We start from the raw sequence: 16,281 nt of genomic DNA on the forward strand, positions 1-16,281 counted from the left end.
GCATTTATTGCAGTACAACACAATAAATAATAAAGGATAATGCTTATACAAAGTAAAAAAAGCATGAGGCAATAGTCATGTGTTAGCGCTAGCGACGCCTTTTTGCTTGCATATCGCTATGTTTTGCCCCACTCTGTCCTCTCCCTGGCCCACCCCTGGTGCGAGCACCTCTCCTTGGAGGAGTACTCTGTGCCGATCTGCTTGGCGTACTAGCGGTACTTGTGGTGGCCGAGGAAAAGGGTGAAGGCAAGCGGGCAATGAGTTCTTGCTGCAGTTGGCCTGCCAGCCGGGTCAGGTTCGCATTCCCCTCGCGAACGGAGGAATTTAATGCCTCCACAGCCCCAGTCATTTGGGCCATCTGCAGATTGGATTGCTCCCAGGCATTAGCCAGACGATTGATTGCAGCAGGAATTTGGCTATTTGTGCGGTGTATCCGCCTCAACTGGGCCGCAATTTGGGAAATGTTGTGAGTTTGGCTCTCCATGAAGACTGATTGCTGCTGCTGGAAAGCACCAATAGACTGCGCCATTTCACGGGCTGGGTCCATACTCTGAGGTGCCGGCTGCTGGTGTGCTGGGGCTTCAGCAGGGCCAGGTGCAACATCCTGGAAACCAGACACAGGGGCATCCACTGTTTCCAGGGTGATTATGGTTTGCTCATCTGGCTCAGGGGACATTTGGAGGGACTCCACCTGAGGTGCCTGGTATGAAGAGGGCCCTGTGTATGAAAATGACGGTAAGTATATAGGATATAATATGTTTGTATATTGCATTCTGAACACTTGATAGGAAAGAATAATCTTTACAAACTACAGATTGTTTCACAATTTTTGCATTAATGATTTATTGTCCTATGCTACCTGCTTAAGGATGCACATATTATCCTTTTAATACCCAGTATCATATGAACTATGTATGGTTGAGGGGGCTAAAAAAGCATAGTATTTGTAACCTACAAATATTGTGATTTATTACGCAATATCTGGCTAGACCGTGCCTTGGGGTACACAAATCCTATTTCAGTCCTCCCTCTGTGTAGTACATGCTGGGTATTTTGACTTAACTGCGTGTGTAAAAAAGTGAAGACGTTGCCTATAGCAACCAATCAGATTTGAGCTCTCTTTTTGTAGAATGCAATAAATAAAGTAAAGGTATATTCAGATTGGTTGCTCTAGCCAACATCTCAGTTTAGTAAATGTAGCCCTAAGGTCGCATAGCACACCATATTTTAATAAAAAAAATTTTGCCAGCAACATTTCCACAGAAAAACAATTAACTCCATTATTTAGCACAAAAACATAAATCACACACCTGCTTGCTCTTCTGTGGGCGAATCTCTGACTGAAGGTGGAGGTGTAGCTGTAGGAATGGGACTCAACTGTGGTCCAGGTGAATCTGGATGTATTAGAAAAAGCATACAATGTATTTGCAGCAAAAAGCCTTTTACAAATAATAAATCTTTGGAAGACATGTGTTTGCACATTAAAAAACAGTTATAAACAAAATTATTGCCCTTTACATACTGATTGAGTAAAAAAGACACTTTTACAATAAAAAAACATTTTCAATATTGTTAGCTTAAAAAGGACAAATCACTCACCAACTCCTTGGGCAAACGAGGGCGAATCTGTGTCTTGCACATTAATTCCCTCCACTATTTCACGGGGCATTATCTGCCGCAGCTCCTCCTCATAGCTGGTATATTCAACGCGAAGAGGGGGGCCACCACCCGTGCGTCTTGTGGACCTCCTTTCCTGGGCCATTTTTTCCTTCAACCTCCTCTTAATGTCCGAAAATCTCTTGCGGCAGTGCGCCACTGTCCTCTTTAGTGGGCCCACCGCGTTAACAGCGTCGCACACTCTCCCCCACAATTGGTGGCGCCGCCTTAGCGGAGTCCGGGCTGCCAGGTTCCCCAAGATCACCTCGTAGCAGGGAATGATATTGTGCACCAACACACAATTCTCATCATGTGAGAAGCGCACATTCCTCCCTGTCTTGGTCTTCCTGCTCTGTCCTGTCTCCTCAACCTCTCCCTCTCCCTCCTCTGACCCCTCAACCTCCATCTCCCTCTCCTCAGCCTCTGCTCCCCTCCTATCTCTGGACATTTTTACCCAGAAGACAGAAAAACACAAAACACTGAAGGACTTACAAACACAAAGAACAAACTACACTACCTACAGACACACTCTCCACACAGTCACACACAAGTAACACAGACAGAGGACAAGTCAAATACAAAAAATACAAGACAGAAAATAAATGAGAAAATAAATGTACAAAACAGGAAAAAACCACAGGACTACTCACACTTCAATCAGATATCGCTCCACCAATCCACCAAACACCAACTCTCAGCAAACCACTATCCTCCAAACTCCTCTCACAAAACTCCTCTAAACCCTATCAGAGAAAAAAGTGTCAGGCCAGTGGTTTATATAGGGCTTGTGATGTCAAATCTCCTGAGTTTGAAAATAGCCAATAGTAACAGGCCAGGAGACAGGTGTAATTTTCAAAAAAACCGCCTTTACACAAAAGCGCCGTCATTTAAAGCAAAAGCGCCATGTTCTATTCAAAGCCGCCGGCGGCTTTGAGCATTACATCCCGCCGTTACATCGCCGGCGGCTTCAAATTGAAGCTGAAATGCGCCCATTAGTAAATCCGGCTGTTTGCAATGCAAACACGCCGGAAAACCGCCGCGATGCATGGCGGTTTGAAGCCGCCATGCATCACGCCTGATAGTAAATCTAGCCCTAGCTGTCATTTTGTAGAAGGTACTAAATAAATGAAAGCTAGAATCTGATTGGTTACTATAGGCAACATCCCCACTTTTTCAAACCCGCAGCTTAGTAAATCTAGCCCATAGAGTGTACACTAAAGGCTTGTCCTCTTTATTTTTATGTAACCACTATTGCAGCTTTATGAGCTCAAGTGTTAGAAGCCTGACTGGGCTTCACTATATTAGTCATCTCTTTTTATGAGCTAAAGAAAATTATAAGCAATCTGTAGTCAGAGTCACCTTTCTTCGATTGTTCATGGTTTGATGCCTGAAGAACACAGTGGATAAGGATTTTGCACTTTTTTCTATAGCATACCAGGGTTATTACACACATTATGAATTGATGTTTTTTTGTCTACACATGTGGTGATGCACAAATATAATTTTTTATTGGCAAACATTTATTAATTATTGATGTAAATATAATTTTTTGAGCTCTCATTTTCTGAATTAATTTATTTTGAATTAAGTAATGAGAACACAACAGAGACAATATTTCCATGGAAGGATTTTGGGGATTTTCTTCTTTTATTTGAAGAAAAATAAGACAGATGGACTTGTACATGAATTTATTCTCCAACTTGTTTTGAGTATACGTGACAGCGCCGGATTTATTGTTATTCAATAAAATAATCTATGACTTGTTCCTGTAAGACACCTGGCTCTACTGTGTTCCTATGACTCACAGAATAAAGGACACACGTTAATCCGTTCCCCCAGTGTTGAGCCCAACATCCTGCCATTAACTGGATCCAAAGTAAGTCAGGAAGATTTAGATAGAGTAACCAGCAAAGAGGTGCTGCAGCAGCCACACACTATCCAGAAGTGTAAATAGTTCCAGGAGCTGGAGGTGGCAGTGACACCCTCCTACTACTGGGGGTATCCAGTTGGTGCGCTCATCCACAGGCTGGTTAGGCCAAGAGGTGCCAGTAGGCGTGTCATTGATGACAAGTTACCGCTGTCTAATGAAGATCTATGAAGCATGGTAAATACAGATTCTTATGGTCCATATAGATAGTGACAGGAAATATTGCTCCTTATAGAAGATGCCTCTGCTCTTCTAATGCGATGTAACCCCGTCACTGGGTATAATCTTGAGGTGCATGGGTAGGAAGTGCACCCCCTCACTTGTGCTCTCTTCCCTGCCCTGGCTAACTCTTGGGTGCGGACATAAGTAACCAGAGGATCCCCCACACATTAGCCTCTAAAGTGTGGACACAGGTGATGTAATATGCTGGTGCAGGGCAATATAAATCACAGTAAGTTGAGCACCAGACCATGTCTAACACAAAGTAGAACTCTTTACTTCCTCTTCACTCCAGCACAGTACTTGAGTTAGAAAATATGTACAGCTCATGTCTCCTCCAACACAGGTCTCAAGTTACTTGCTTCAGCAATCAATATAATTACATTTGTATACACATCACGTTACATACCAGGTCATTCTGGGTTCTGTAGCTCCACATCACTCACATATAGACACACTTATAGACTGTCTGCTCCTGCTTCCAACACATGCAGGCTTACGTTATTACTGCAATAATCAACTGTTTCTCACCCACCTCTGCAGGGGTAATGTCACGCTCTTGCTTAGCTCTGACACTCTCACTCCAGTGTACTCTCACTCACCACTCTGCAGGGGCAATATCCCTGTCACGAAATTAGGAGAGTATAGCTTACTGGTTTCTGCGCTGCTCAGCAAAGAGGCGCGGAGTCTAACGTGTCCCAGGTCTTCGCCAGGGACCCCCGCAAGGGAGTATGGATTTTGCTGCGGAGACACGCAGGTCGCGGTCCTCAGAGAGAGCTACCAGTGAAGCGTGGATGGAAGAGGAGTCAGGCGGTCCGGGTCAAGCCGTGCTGGAGAGAGAGGTGCCAAATGGCATACTAGTAGCGCAGAAGACTGGAAAGAGGTCAATAACAAGCCAGGTCATACACGAGAAATCACTAGGAGACAGGAGAGTGGTCAGAAAACTAGCCAGGTCAGTTATGGTTCAGGATACAAGAAACAATTCAAGCAGCGCTGGAGTACAGAGAACCTAATACTCTGGCACCCACTAGGTGCCAGAGCCGGATATTTATAGAGCAAGGGGGCTGGTCTAATCTATTGGCAGTGGTGACGCTGAACACCACCGCCAAAATCTGCAAGTAGCGTCCCATTGCTAGGCAACGAGACGCGCCAACGACGGAGACCCTTGTTGGCGGAAGCAGGCGTCCGTCCCTGTGCGGAGGACACAGCACGGGGACGGTGCCTGACAATCCCTTGTGCTCTGGCACTCTACAGTGTGGTGGTCTCAGCCCCTTCTGGGTATCTCACAGTCACTGCTGCCTCTTACAGTAACCTACTCCAGTATATATTTCAGGATCATCTTTAGACATCTAGTACGGGCACACTGCCACTTCCATTTATCCCCTCTCCATCTATGGGGTCTTCTTGAGCTTTCTCTACCCTTTACTGCTTGGGGCTTCTTGTTCTGGGGACTCCTACCTCCTTCTCAATGTAGCCTTACTGTCTCAAGCAGCGCTGCCAAACACCCTATCACTTTATATGGAGCTCTATCCTAATATGAAGTTTCTTCCCCTGGTTCATTTTACTAGCTCCATGCAGAAGCCTCTATGAATCTGCTCCCATGCAATGCTGGATGATATTGGGCCCTGCTCTCTGTCCCAGGCCTCCGGCTTGTAAGTCATTCCCCTAAGCATGGGAAACCTAAGTTTTTAAAGACTCAGATCCCCAATTGACTCTGTGCTTTCACACCATGAAGTTCGGCCGTGCCTCCAGAATGATGCGGCCTCCAGAATGACGTGGCTAGCTCTCTCCTCCTCTATGAGGCCCACGCTTCTGCACCTACTTGCTGGCGACCACCACATTCAGTCACTTGGAGATGTGAATGACAGGCTCTAGATGTGGTGTTACAAGTTTGATGAGCTCTCGGTTTTTGACCGAAAACTTAGAGATCTCTTAGTGGCTTTTAGACCTACAGGCTGAGGCCAGTTCAGGATAGCAAAATCCTTTGTTCAGGAACTATGAAGTCTTAAGGTGGAAATAATATTGTAAAAATTGAACTTGTGACTGTTCAAAGATATATTTTTCTAATTTTGCATAAAGACAGTTGTCTCATAGGCAATATAATACCATCTTGACAAGTTCCCTATGAGAGGACACATCTGAAGAGAAAATCTAATAGGCCAAGAAATGAGAAGTTAAAAGCCTTGGATATAACAAAAAGAGAATGTGCTCCTTATATAAAGCACCTAATTGATAAATATTGGCAATGGTTTTTAAATGAATAGAACATCCAGTTATCAAACATCTGTCAATAACAGTAAGAGACAAAGGTTTTTCAAAGGGTAATGTGGGGATTCCAAGTTTTTGACTCTATTCAACTGTTTCCAACTGGTCCACAGTCCAGGAAGACAGAGATAGAAAATGTTTTGTCAAAAAAAGGCATTCACCAGTACAAAAAATTAAACACATTCTTATTCGTCGGAGAGGAGTTAACTTCTCCTAGTGTGGCCTCTCTAACTTATGCATTCCAGGTTACTGGCTTTCTGAGCACTGTGGTTGATAAAACGGTCCTTAGCTCCACAACATAAACATAGTCCCAATGCGGGTACACTCCTATTCAGGGAGACAGGAACTACCCATTTCTATAGGCTTTTTGGTGAAAGGGTTGTTGGAAACTGCTGGCAGCCAAACAAGACTGTGCAGATTTTCTGATGCAATCGTCCTTCGGAATATGTTCTCTGAAAAAAAAAGATCCATCTTATTGCACAAGGTGATGAAATCATCCAGAGCTTGTGCTGATACCTTGCCTGAAGGTAGCAACTACAGCCTCAGTGTTCCAGTCCAATTCTGAGGCTATGGTCTGGTAATTTAATGGCGTAGGTTAATTGGCTGCTATCAAAATTGACCCTGGTCTCTCTCTCTGTCTGTCTGTGTGTATGTATGTTAGTGAATTTAGACTGCAAGCTCCAAAGGGGCAGGGACAGATGTGAGTGAGTTCTCTGTACAGCGCTACGGAATCAGTGGCGCTATATAAATAAATGGTGATGATGTTGATGATATTGCTTTACAGTCATGGTGCCTTTCTTGAGACTAAAGCGGCTAGCTAATGCAGGAAACTGGGCCAAGTACATGATGAAACGCAGAGAGTATCAAAGCCAAAAGAGTTATATAGTGGAGGGTCATTTTTATCACACAACTAAGAGGTCCAGACTGGATAATAAGGGGATTATAAAGGCTAATGTAGCCAGTTTAGCTACATATTTCCCAAGTTTGAATTCAAAATGAACTAAGCACTAGAAAACACAAACAGGCCTTTGGATTACCACTATATCAAGGAGGAGAAATGCACAGGTTAGGCATGGATTGTGCAGGAATAGACATAATGGGTGCAGAAATCGAAGAAGCACAATAAACTTATTTGCCCCTCTTTGTTTTCTTGCTGCTCCAGTGCATCTTATTATAGGTACAATAATGAGACCCAACTTACATGCAATAATTACAATTCATACTATTGTCTATGTAAATGTACCTTGCTGGGAGAGACTGATCCAGTTTCATCAAACTCTTAAATTTGATTTCATCCAGCAGATTGTAAATGCGGATTGTTTGCAGCACTAGGAGTGTAGCAATCAGTTTACATATCTCCTCTGTACCTCTGGAACCTTTAACAACAAAGTGGGAAAAAAAATAACGAGGAAGAAAAGAAGATATACTGAAATAGGAACATATTATTTATTTCTTATTAAAACTATTCAAGACACATGTAGCCAATGATGATGCAAATGATGTAATAGTCCTGTGTAGTATATTTATCTATAACGATAAACACAGAGGGCATAATTCATGTGCGGACATACGTCTTGAGAGGCGGAACTGGGGGGTGAAAGGGTGGACTAAAATAGGCCATGTACAGTGCGGAAGTTCCGATTCAGATGTGTCTGACTCAAGTCCTGGGTTTCTCGTAAGTGCGCTTGTTTTCAACCTTATCATTTGCAAACACACTACAGGGCTGGTGTAAATGCCGACTGATAGTGATGACTGTGACAGCATAGACTTTGATTTAAAAAGTAGACGTATGCATGCCACCAGCTAGCACAGAACATTTGTATGCAAGTAAGATAGAATATATAAATGCATTGTACAATACACATTTAAAGCATCTTTATGTAATTAATCTAAAAAAATATATATTTTACATTTATTATTTATATAAACGATTATGCTGATAACAGTTGTTATTTAATATTACGATCACGTTTTTTTAATGCGTTCTGATGTGATCTTTTGTTCTACATACATTTGTGTGTATACTCCCGTCTGTCCTGTGTGTCTACGTACGGCAAGTACTTTGTTGGCAGAGTGTACCTACACCCAGATTCAAATGGAAACGTAACATGAGCTACGCTTGGATTTGAATACAGACATCACTACGCACAAGTTCTGTGCTCTTTTTTCAGACTTCAGGAATTCGGACTTGAATCAGGCCCAGAGTGTGTTTCTTGGAAAATGTGCACATCTCATTCCATGATCACCACCAATTGTTAGGGACTAACAATTGTTCTACACTAGAAAAATACTGGTGTCTGGAAATAGAAAATGACTAGTCCAAAGTGACAAGGGGCTGAAATGAAATACATTTACAAAAGTGCAAAATTGCAAGTCAAGGATACAAATGACGTTTTATGTCGCATGAAGTGCATGGGTTCACAGTTTGCATCGTCACACAGCACCTAGTATTGATCTTGTATGCAAAAACAAAAATTTGCTTTGTAGGACAAGGTATTTAAATGCGATTCAAGGAGGGGAGAGATCACATTTATAGGTGGTTCCTTATTTAGGAGGTAGGGCAAAAAGCCAGTTTTCCCTTGTAAAGGACTTTATTTTTACGTGATCTCCAAGATGATAGATCGGCCTCAGCCTTTACTCTAATTTGGGCATTGCTTTCATCTTCTAGGCAGAATACATAAGGGAAAGTAAATTTTTAGTCACATTTCGACCAATTCAGTAAAAACATTGAATTGTTCGATAGTGACACAGTCACAATGTCCGATCGTGTTTATTATTTATATAAAACATCAGTAAGGTGGTATTTTAGGTATAACAATTGAATTTGGAATTGGAAATGAATGCAGTGGGTGATCCTGAAGCTGTATCGGGCAGGAACCTGTGGTAATGTTTTTACTCTATCTTACGCATTTTCGCTCGACCTGCAATCCTATAACAGGAGGCCAAGAGTACTTGTCCCAAAAACTGGAATGCGTGTGTGCATATATGTATGGCAAGGCAGATAAGTAGGGGCATGATGAAGAGTACATAAATAATCTATTATTTATGTTTCATTTTAGAATTGAATTAGGAAGTGACTGTGGTATTTAAAAGCCATAGTCCTAGGTGGGGGGAGGATTTTTATGTGCAGAGAAACACGTTTTGGAGTAGTTGGTCAAATTAACATATGAAAAACTGTAGCCTGGTTCCTGTAAAATGTAATCTCCGCCCACAAGAAAGGTTTTTACACTTTACACAGAAGGAGAAACGTCCCTTTTGGTGAGCTGCTGCTAGCCTGAGCGGACATACAAGCAGCTCCTAGGTGAACATGCAGGGAAGTGAGTAACCTCATGTCCTACAAAGGCCCTGACTAGTAGGAATGATGGAGTTTGAATGGAATGAATGAAAGGTGAGTGTGAGCTGGAAACATAAATGTTATAAATGTTGTAATGTGTTGTTGAATGAAAGATGGACTTTGAATCTCGACACATATTTGTAGAGTCCATGAGAATGAATGATCATTTATACAGATGGTCATATGTGTAGAGTCCATGAGAATGAATGATCATTTATACAGATGGTAAATGTGATTGGAAGTGTTTTGTAGCTTGTATTGGTTAGTTTTTGGTCATGGAAGCACTGGTGTTATACATAGTTCTGTGTTGGTTTAATGCTGTAATGGAGTTTTGTGTGGAAATAGTTATTGTAATTGTATGGAAATAGTTGTGCATAGTTTTTTGTTTTGTGGGGATGTGAAGAAACCGTGCACATGGTATTGGAAAGTATACTATGCTGCTGAGGATTTAGATGCATAGAAAGTGATTGGATTATTCAGGAAGTGGTCAGATTGTTAAATATAACGTTTTGTTAGACTGTCGATTTAAAGGGAAAGTAGAGGAGATGGATCTAGTATGTGGTTGAAATACCATGTGTTAAAATGGCCGTTGGATGTAAAATAAATGGATTGAGTCTGTTTGGTCTCCCTCCCCCTAGGTCAGATGGGTCTTCCCCCTCCTCCCCCTGCAACACACACAATACATTCACACACATACACTTACACACAAACAATTACTTATATATTTATATTACAGGCAATTAGTGTAACTTATGGCACCAAAATCTATAATTTGCGTAAAATATTGTTACGCTGCTTACTGTTTTATAATATAATACCACACTTTAAATGAAACTATATTTTGTGTGTAGTCTTTCTTGATACGAATATTGGTCCGGTGGATGTAAGGGAATATAAGAATGATGTTTCTTAGGTTAATTTAGAAGTACCTTTGCGAGGAGTTGGTTGACAGTAATAGTCATATATATATATAACGGTATTAAATGGTCATACATACATTTGCCAGAATATTAAGGAGATTAAAACCCATAAAAGGGGAAGATCCTTTCCTTTCTTCCCTTCCCTATTCCATCTCTTCTCTTTCTTTTTCCATATTCTACTACACTCTTTCCTCTCTCTTATTCTTAGGCGGTCCGCCACGCCGCCTCCCCTCCTTACTCTTCTCAGTCTTACTTCTCTTTCTAAAATTGTTGCTTTCCTTGAAAAATTGGGTCAACATCCTTACTAATACTCTTTTCTAATAAGACGCTGTATGTTTTAATAAATATGTATTCTTCAAATGTTTATAACACAGTGCTGTACAGAATGTTACTTTTGGTTGACCCTTTCCAAAAATAAATTTATTTTTTTAAAAAAAAGGGGAAGATCCTTTTACAGGGCATATGTGCAAAATAAGATGGGGTGTGGTGGGTCGTATCTCTTATGGCTTTTAAACAAGGCCCAGTGTCAGCAGTGCTGTTACACAAGGTAATGAGGAGAGAAAGGTAGTACGCACAGATATGGTCACGTAGCGCCTTCTTCGGTTACTGAGGAGATCTGTTAAACAATCTGTCTGTAGGGTAATATCAAAGAAGCGTGGGGAAAAACGTTTAGTTTTTAAAATGTGTGCTAGTGGTGTTTTAGGTATGAAGTTCCAAATTGTAGAATAAAAAAAAAATCTTGCCCAGAATGTCCAAAGTACCAAGCATTCTGGACAAAACGTTTTGGGGCTCAGGTAGAGTTTGACACTTGACTCCTAAAACTGGAGAGGCAGAATGGGGAAAGGAAGCGGTGGGTGAGCTGATACTACTAGGTACCCCGTGGTAAGTTAGCTCTCAATTTAAAAACACATATATGTATGGCCCAAAAAGAAGGACTCTCATTGTTTAGAGTTAGAACCACACTACTGGCAGAAGCACCTTGACGGGGTGGATAGCTTTCCATATATTTGCAAATATGCGTAACTGATATTTCTGCATTTTTATGTACAAATAGAAATAGCAGCTCCTTTGCTGGCTATAGCAGTGTGCTGGGGGACTTCTCTTTGTGTTTGTTCCGTGCTGCATAACCCCACTCTTTTAAGCACTTGCTATGAACCTATAAATCGATTGAGCAACTTCCACTTCTGTATTGTACATTCCTTACTAAAACTACCATGTTATTAGAAGTTGTGGATGTCTATTTGCCTATCTTAATTGCCATTTCCTTTTGTACTGCAGCAGAAAATGATTTTTATAGGGGAAAATAAAATTGCTACATTTAATTTAACTGAAATTAATTTGTATTTGTCATTTTATTTTATTAGCTAAATGTAACTTTCAGATTTATGAATAACTATGTCAAGACAATATTCTCTGTTGTGCATATGTCACTTATTATATTATATTGTGTACAAATACGGTAATGTGACTTTTGCACTACTTTCTATACGCTACACTTGATGCTCCGGAGGTAAATCTGGCGCATAAGTTAGTGTTGTAGAGCTGACCAAACATGCGCTATTCAATACGTGCCTCTTTTCCGGCTTTCACATTCATGGCACAAATGTGTCCAGTTCCACAAGAGTCCCTTAGTTTGTATTAGGTATTATTTGATTGCAAATATAATAATACAGTCTGCTCAGCATCTGTATATATATATATATATATATATATATATATATATATATATATATATATACACATATATATATATATATATATATATATATATATATATATATATATATATATATATACACATATATACTTGTGAGCTATATTGGTTTAAAACAATATACACCATAATAGTTACTTGTATAACACTTGAATTAAATGAATTCTTAAACATAAACCTACCCAGAGAGGAGATGCCATTTTTAATGAGAACTTCAGATAAGTAGCCGACATTGATGTTTAATAACTTTCCAAGCTCTGGAGTCAGTCGCCAGAATCCGTCCTGAGTATAAACACATCGTTCATTAGTCGTATTAAATAGAATGCTGGGATTTCAGTCTTTACTTTCATTCTAGTACCAGAACCTGCAGCCACGAGGACTCTGGATTCCAATCACAGCCAGACGTACATGTTCTCAGGTGCACTCGTTATGAATGGCTATCCTCAACTATACACATAAACCGTAGTTGCCAACCTTTACAGGCTGGCCTTCGGGAGTCTTGGAGTAGAGGTGGGCGTGAGGGGGCGAAGCTCTGTGAATCGCATCATTTTGGCCCCGAAATGATGACGATTCCCGGAGAATCGCATCACGGAGGCTTCAAATCTGCCCACTTCACTAGGAAGTGGACAGATGCGGAAGAATTGCCAGCTCTCCCGGGAGTCCGGAAGACCTACCCGTAAATCGGGAGTCTCCCGGGTATACCGGAAGAGTTAGCAAGTATGACATTAACTCTAGCCTTTCTCTTTATACAAAGTAACACATCCATGTTATAACTGTACAAAATCTGTACTTGCCTATATATTGCAGTGAAAAGATTAAATATATATATTACCTGACTTTGGAGAGCAGACAGAGATGACCATGAAGGAACCACAAATCGTTCAGCCTATAGAAAATAAATACAAAATAAACAGATAATAATTACATGTGAAATAAATGTGACCGAGTAACAGTAGCTCTAATACTAAAAGGGACGATCAGCACAGGCAGTGTCTGTGATGTGAGAATTTTTGGAGATACTCTGCAACCAATGGGGTTTAGCATAAACATGCCTTTATTTTGTTTAAAACCTAAAATCAGTGATTCACAACCAAGTGTGTCAGGACAGATCTGCTCGCCACAGCGCTATCTTACAAGGATATGTTTTTTGTTTTAAAGGGTTAAAAATGGAAAATTACTCCAACTATCTTGCAAATGTAATCCCTATCTGAATGGTACAGGAGAAATGACGGGGGACAAGGAAGGTAATATAAGTGTGTTATGTATGCTGGCTCTCTATCTCTGTATAAGTTTCTTAATTTGTCTATCTACCTCCACTGACAACTTGTACTCTTAACCCAATCCCTTCTCACCTCCGTATGCCCAACTAAGCATCAGTCCCTATGTGTGTTAGCCTTTGATTGGATACACATGAACTCTTTAGTTCATTATCCCATATATAAGTCTGTTAATTATTTTGTATGGAAAAATATGGAGACAGCTATTAGAATTTCTTGAGATGCACTTTAGTTTGAAAAAAACAATCAAACCTATAATTTTTAAGACTGTAGTCCAATTTTAAAATGCATATGCAATAGTTATATTAACTAAGTGACATCAGTGTTGGTGGAGGAGTCACTAGACGAGAAGGTTGGGAAACAAATGTTTTATGTTGTGTTAATTTGTCTTATTAACTTACAGGCAACACAAATGTATAGTAAAAAGGAAGAGGATACTACTTCGGAGAGGCACTCCTACCCAACTAAATATGTGACAATGTAAATAACTTGCTGAATAAACTTCATTAGTCTAAACTCTTCATAAAGGAACTTCCATAAGTAGTGTACAGGATAATGAGTTAAAAAAATTCAAACACACCTATAAAACATAACTTTTATTAAAAAATTCCTAGAATTCAAAGCAAAATATTAAGAATTAAAATGAGCGAGTGAACTCTAGGTAATGGTGTAGTTGCTCCCTATGGGGAAGGGGGGTGTCAATTAGTCACAATGTTCTGAGGAACATCGCAGCTGCGCACTTTTTCTGTTAATACGGTACCGCAACATCGCGTATTTCTCCTCGCAACCCTATGGAGGGTGAACAGTAATCCGCATGTTGCGGTAGCGTGAAGTGCCTTCACGGCCGTTCCGGAGGCACCCCGCGCATAACTGAATCCCCCCCTCCTATGTATTATTTTGTGTTCAGAAGAACTTCAATTTAGCCATATGTATTTAATGGGGATTAATAAATCTTCAAAATTAAATTTCAATTCTGCCTATTCTTTATTATACATCTGCGTTTAGATTAATCATTCCATTAACGAATATGAATTATCAAAAAAAGAGATGTACAACAATGTGGTTATCAAACATAGGATATCTCGAATGGAACTAGTTGTAAATTCACTAGTGCGAGATATATTTAATTTGTTCTTTCCGTGCTGATATTCTATGTCGGCATTAATCGGCTTATTGAGCCTAATACCAAAAGCACTCTTCGATGTTCCTAAATCTCAATGATTTAAAAGCTTGTATATCTTGCTTAGCTTGAATATCCTGTAGGGGGATCATAGTCAGATCGCAATTGAGCATATATGAGCATAGTTAGTATTTCAGACAAAGTGTGCTCCGTATAATATAACTGGAGTTATATATTTTTTAATTCATTGTCTACTATACATACATATTTCTTTTGAGATGAAAAATAAGCAATAACTTGAGCATAAACATGTATATAAATATTTCACTATTTAGACCAATACTCAATATGTGTGCTGTAATAATCAATTGATGCGTCGTCAATACAATCATTTAGGTTCATAAATTCCTTGTATGCACAGGTTTATAAGTAGGTCTAGAAACTTGTTTTCCATCTATATGTTATAGTGATGCATGTCTAATCTTATACCCTTCATGCATACATAATTCCAATCATTTGCTAAAAATTACCTGCATGTATCTCAGGGGCGGATCCAGACTTTTGCTATACATTGGGCGATTTTAGGGGGGGGCGATTTAGGCCCCGCCCCTTTCTAATTTCTAAGGCTGCCGGCGGCTGCACAGTATGTGCAGGTCCGCTCGACAGTGACAGTGTGCTGCCCCGCTGCTCTGATTGTGTTTAAAACACAATCAGAGCAGCCGGGCAGCACACTGTCACTGCTGAACGGACCTGCACAGTGTGCAGCCGCCGGCAGCAATCCCCTGCTAGGGGGGGCGACCGCCCCCCCCTGGATCCGCCACTGATGTATCTATGTAGGTTGCTCAGGTATGTCCAATTCAGGCAGCTAACAAGCGTGTATGCCTAATTTGCACCCGTTGTAGGTAACTGAAAGGAATTTCATTTCTCTTAAACTATACGGAGCAGATCAAGGATAGGGACGTTTGTGTCTCTGTATCGCTGTTTTATACCATGCCTCATTCACTCGATCTAAAATCATTCATTCATTCCATATAACTGTGACTTTCTCTTTATGTGCACATATCGGGTGTATTCATGTGTTTAAAATGTAGTATATCTGATACTATTTTAATACCAACTCTATAAGGTACACTTGCTTGTAATTTCAAACTGGCATGTTAGAGCTCTTTTCAAATGCTGACTATTTAATTGGCCCACTTGTGTGGGATTGATTCGCTCGTTGGGTTATCTGGCTATGCATCTGATATTGATTACCTGTGCTCCAATGCAAACCGTAAATCTAAAACTTATGAATATTATTAGCAATATACTCAGTGGATAGATGATAGTTTTCCACCTATTTAATGAATCAAGGCTCAGATCCACACAGAGAAATCCCTGCTGTATACAATCATATACGTAGAGGTATTAAAGTGTGAAGGTATTAGCACTGATATGATATGATATGGATATGATTTTTACATTTTTAAATATTTTCATTTATTTTTTATTTTTAAATATTTTTACACGCCTTCAAGAGCATATTTTATCACAGTACCTCAGTGTTCACTATTTATGATCACTCAAGATCACGGGAATTAAATAGTACACATGATATATTTTCTGAAATACTTCAAATAAGATTTAACCACTTTATTAATGCTCTAAACACACATTATTAAGATACAAAAGAATATAAATACTAGATTATGAACGGTACAAATATGTAAATACAAATGAGGAATTAGAATACTGTATAGGTTACTTCACCACTGACATACCATATCGACATATTTGGTACATCGAATTCTGGCATTCTGTAGACAGAAAAAAAGAGAAAAATAAGAAATATTATAAATAAAAGATCTAA

The 16,281-nt window shown here is 40.0% G+C and overlaps 1 protein-coding gene across 4 annotated transcripts in view; it reads right to left on the reverse strand.

The window, feature by feature from the left end:
* The window catches only part of LOC142140899 (protein mono-ADP-ribosyltransferase PARP4-like), a 219,748-nt gene that overhangs the window by 3,961 nt on the left and 199,506 nt on the right, over nucleotides 1-16,281 (reverse strand). For all 4 annotated transcript variants that reach the window (XM_075198874.1, XM_075198875.1, XM_075198873.1 and 1 more), the window contains 4 exons: nucleotides 16,193-16,228; nucleotides 12,868-12,921; nucleotides 12,218-12,317; nucleotides 7,311-7,443 (listed from right to left, as the gene is read on the reverse strand). In XM_075198874.1, coding sequence (XP_075054975.1) covers nucleotides 7,311-7,443; nucleotides 12,218-12,317; nucleotides 12,868-12,921; nucleotides 16,193-16,228 — 323 coding nt within the window. The remainder of the gene's footprint in view (nucleotides 1-7,310; nucleotides 7,444-12,217; nucleotides 12,318-12,867; nucleotides 12,922-16,192; nucleotides 16,229-16,281) is intronic.

This window comes from Mixophyes fleayi, chromosome 2 (genome assembly GCF_038048845.1).
Source record: "Mixophyes fleayi isolate aMixFle1 chromosome 2, aMixFle1.hap1, whole genome shotgun sequence".
Taxonomy (NCBI): Eukaryota; Metazoa; Chordata; class Amphibia; order Anura; family Limnodynastidae; genus Mixophyes; species Mixophyes fleayi.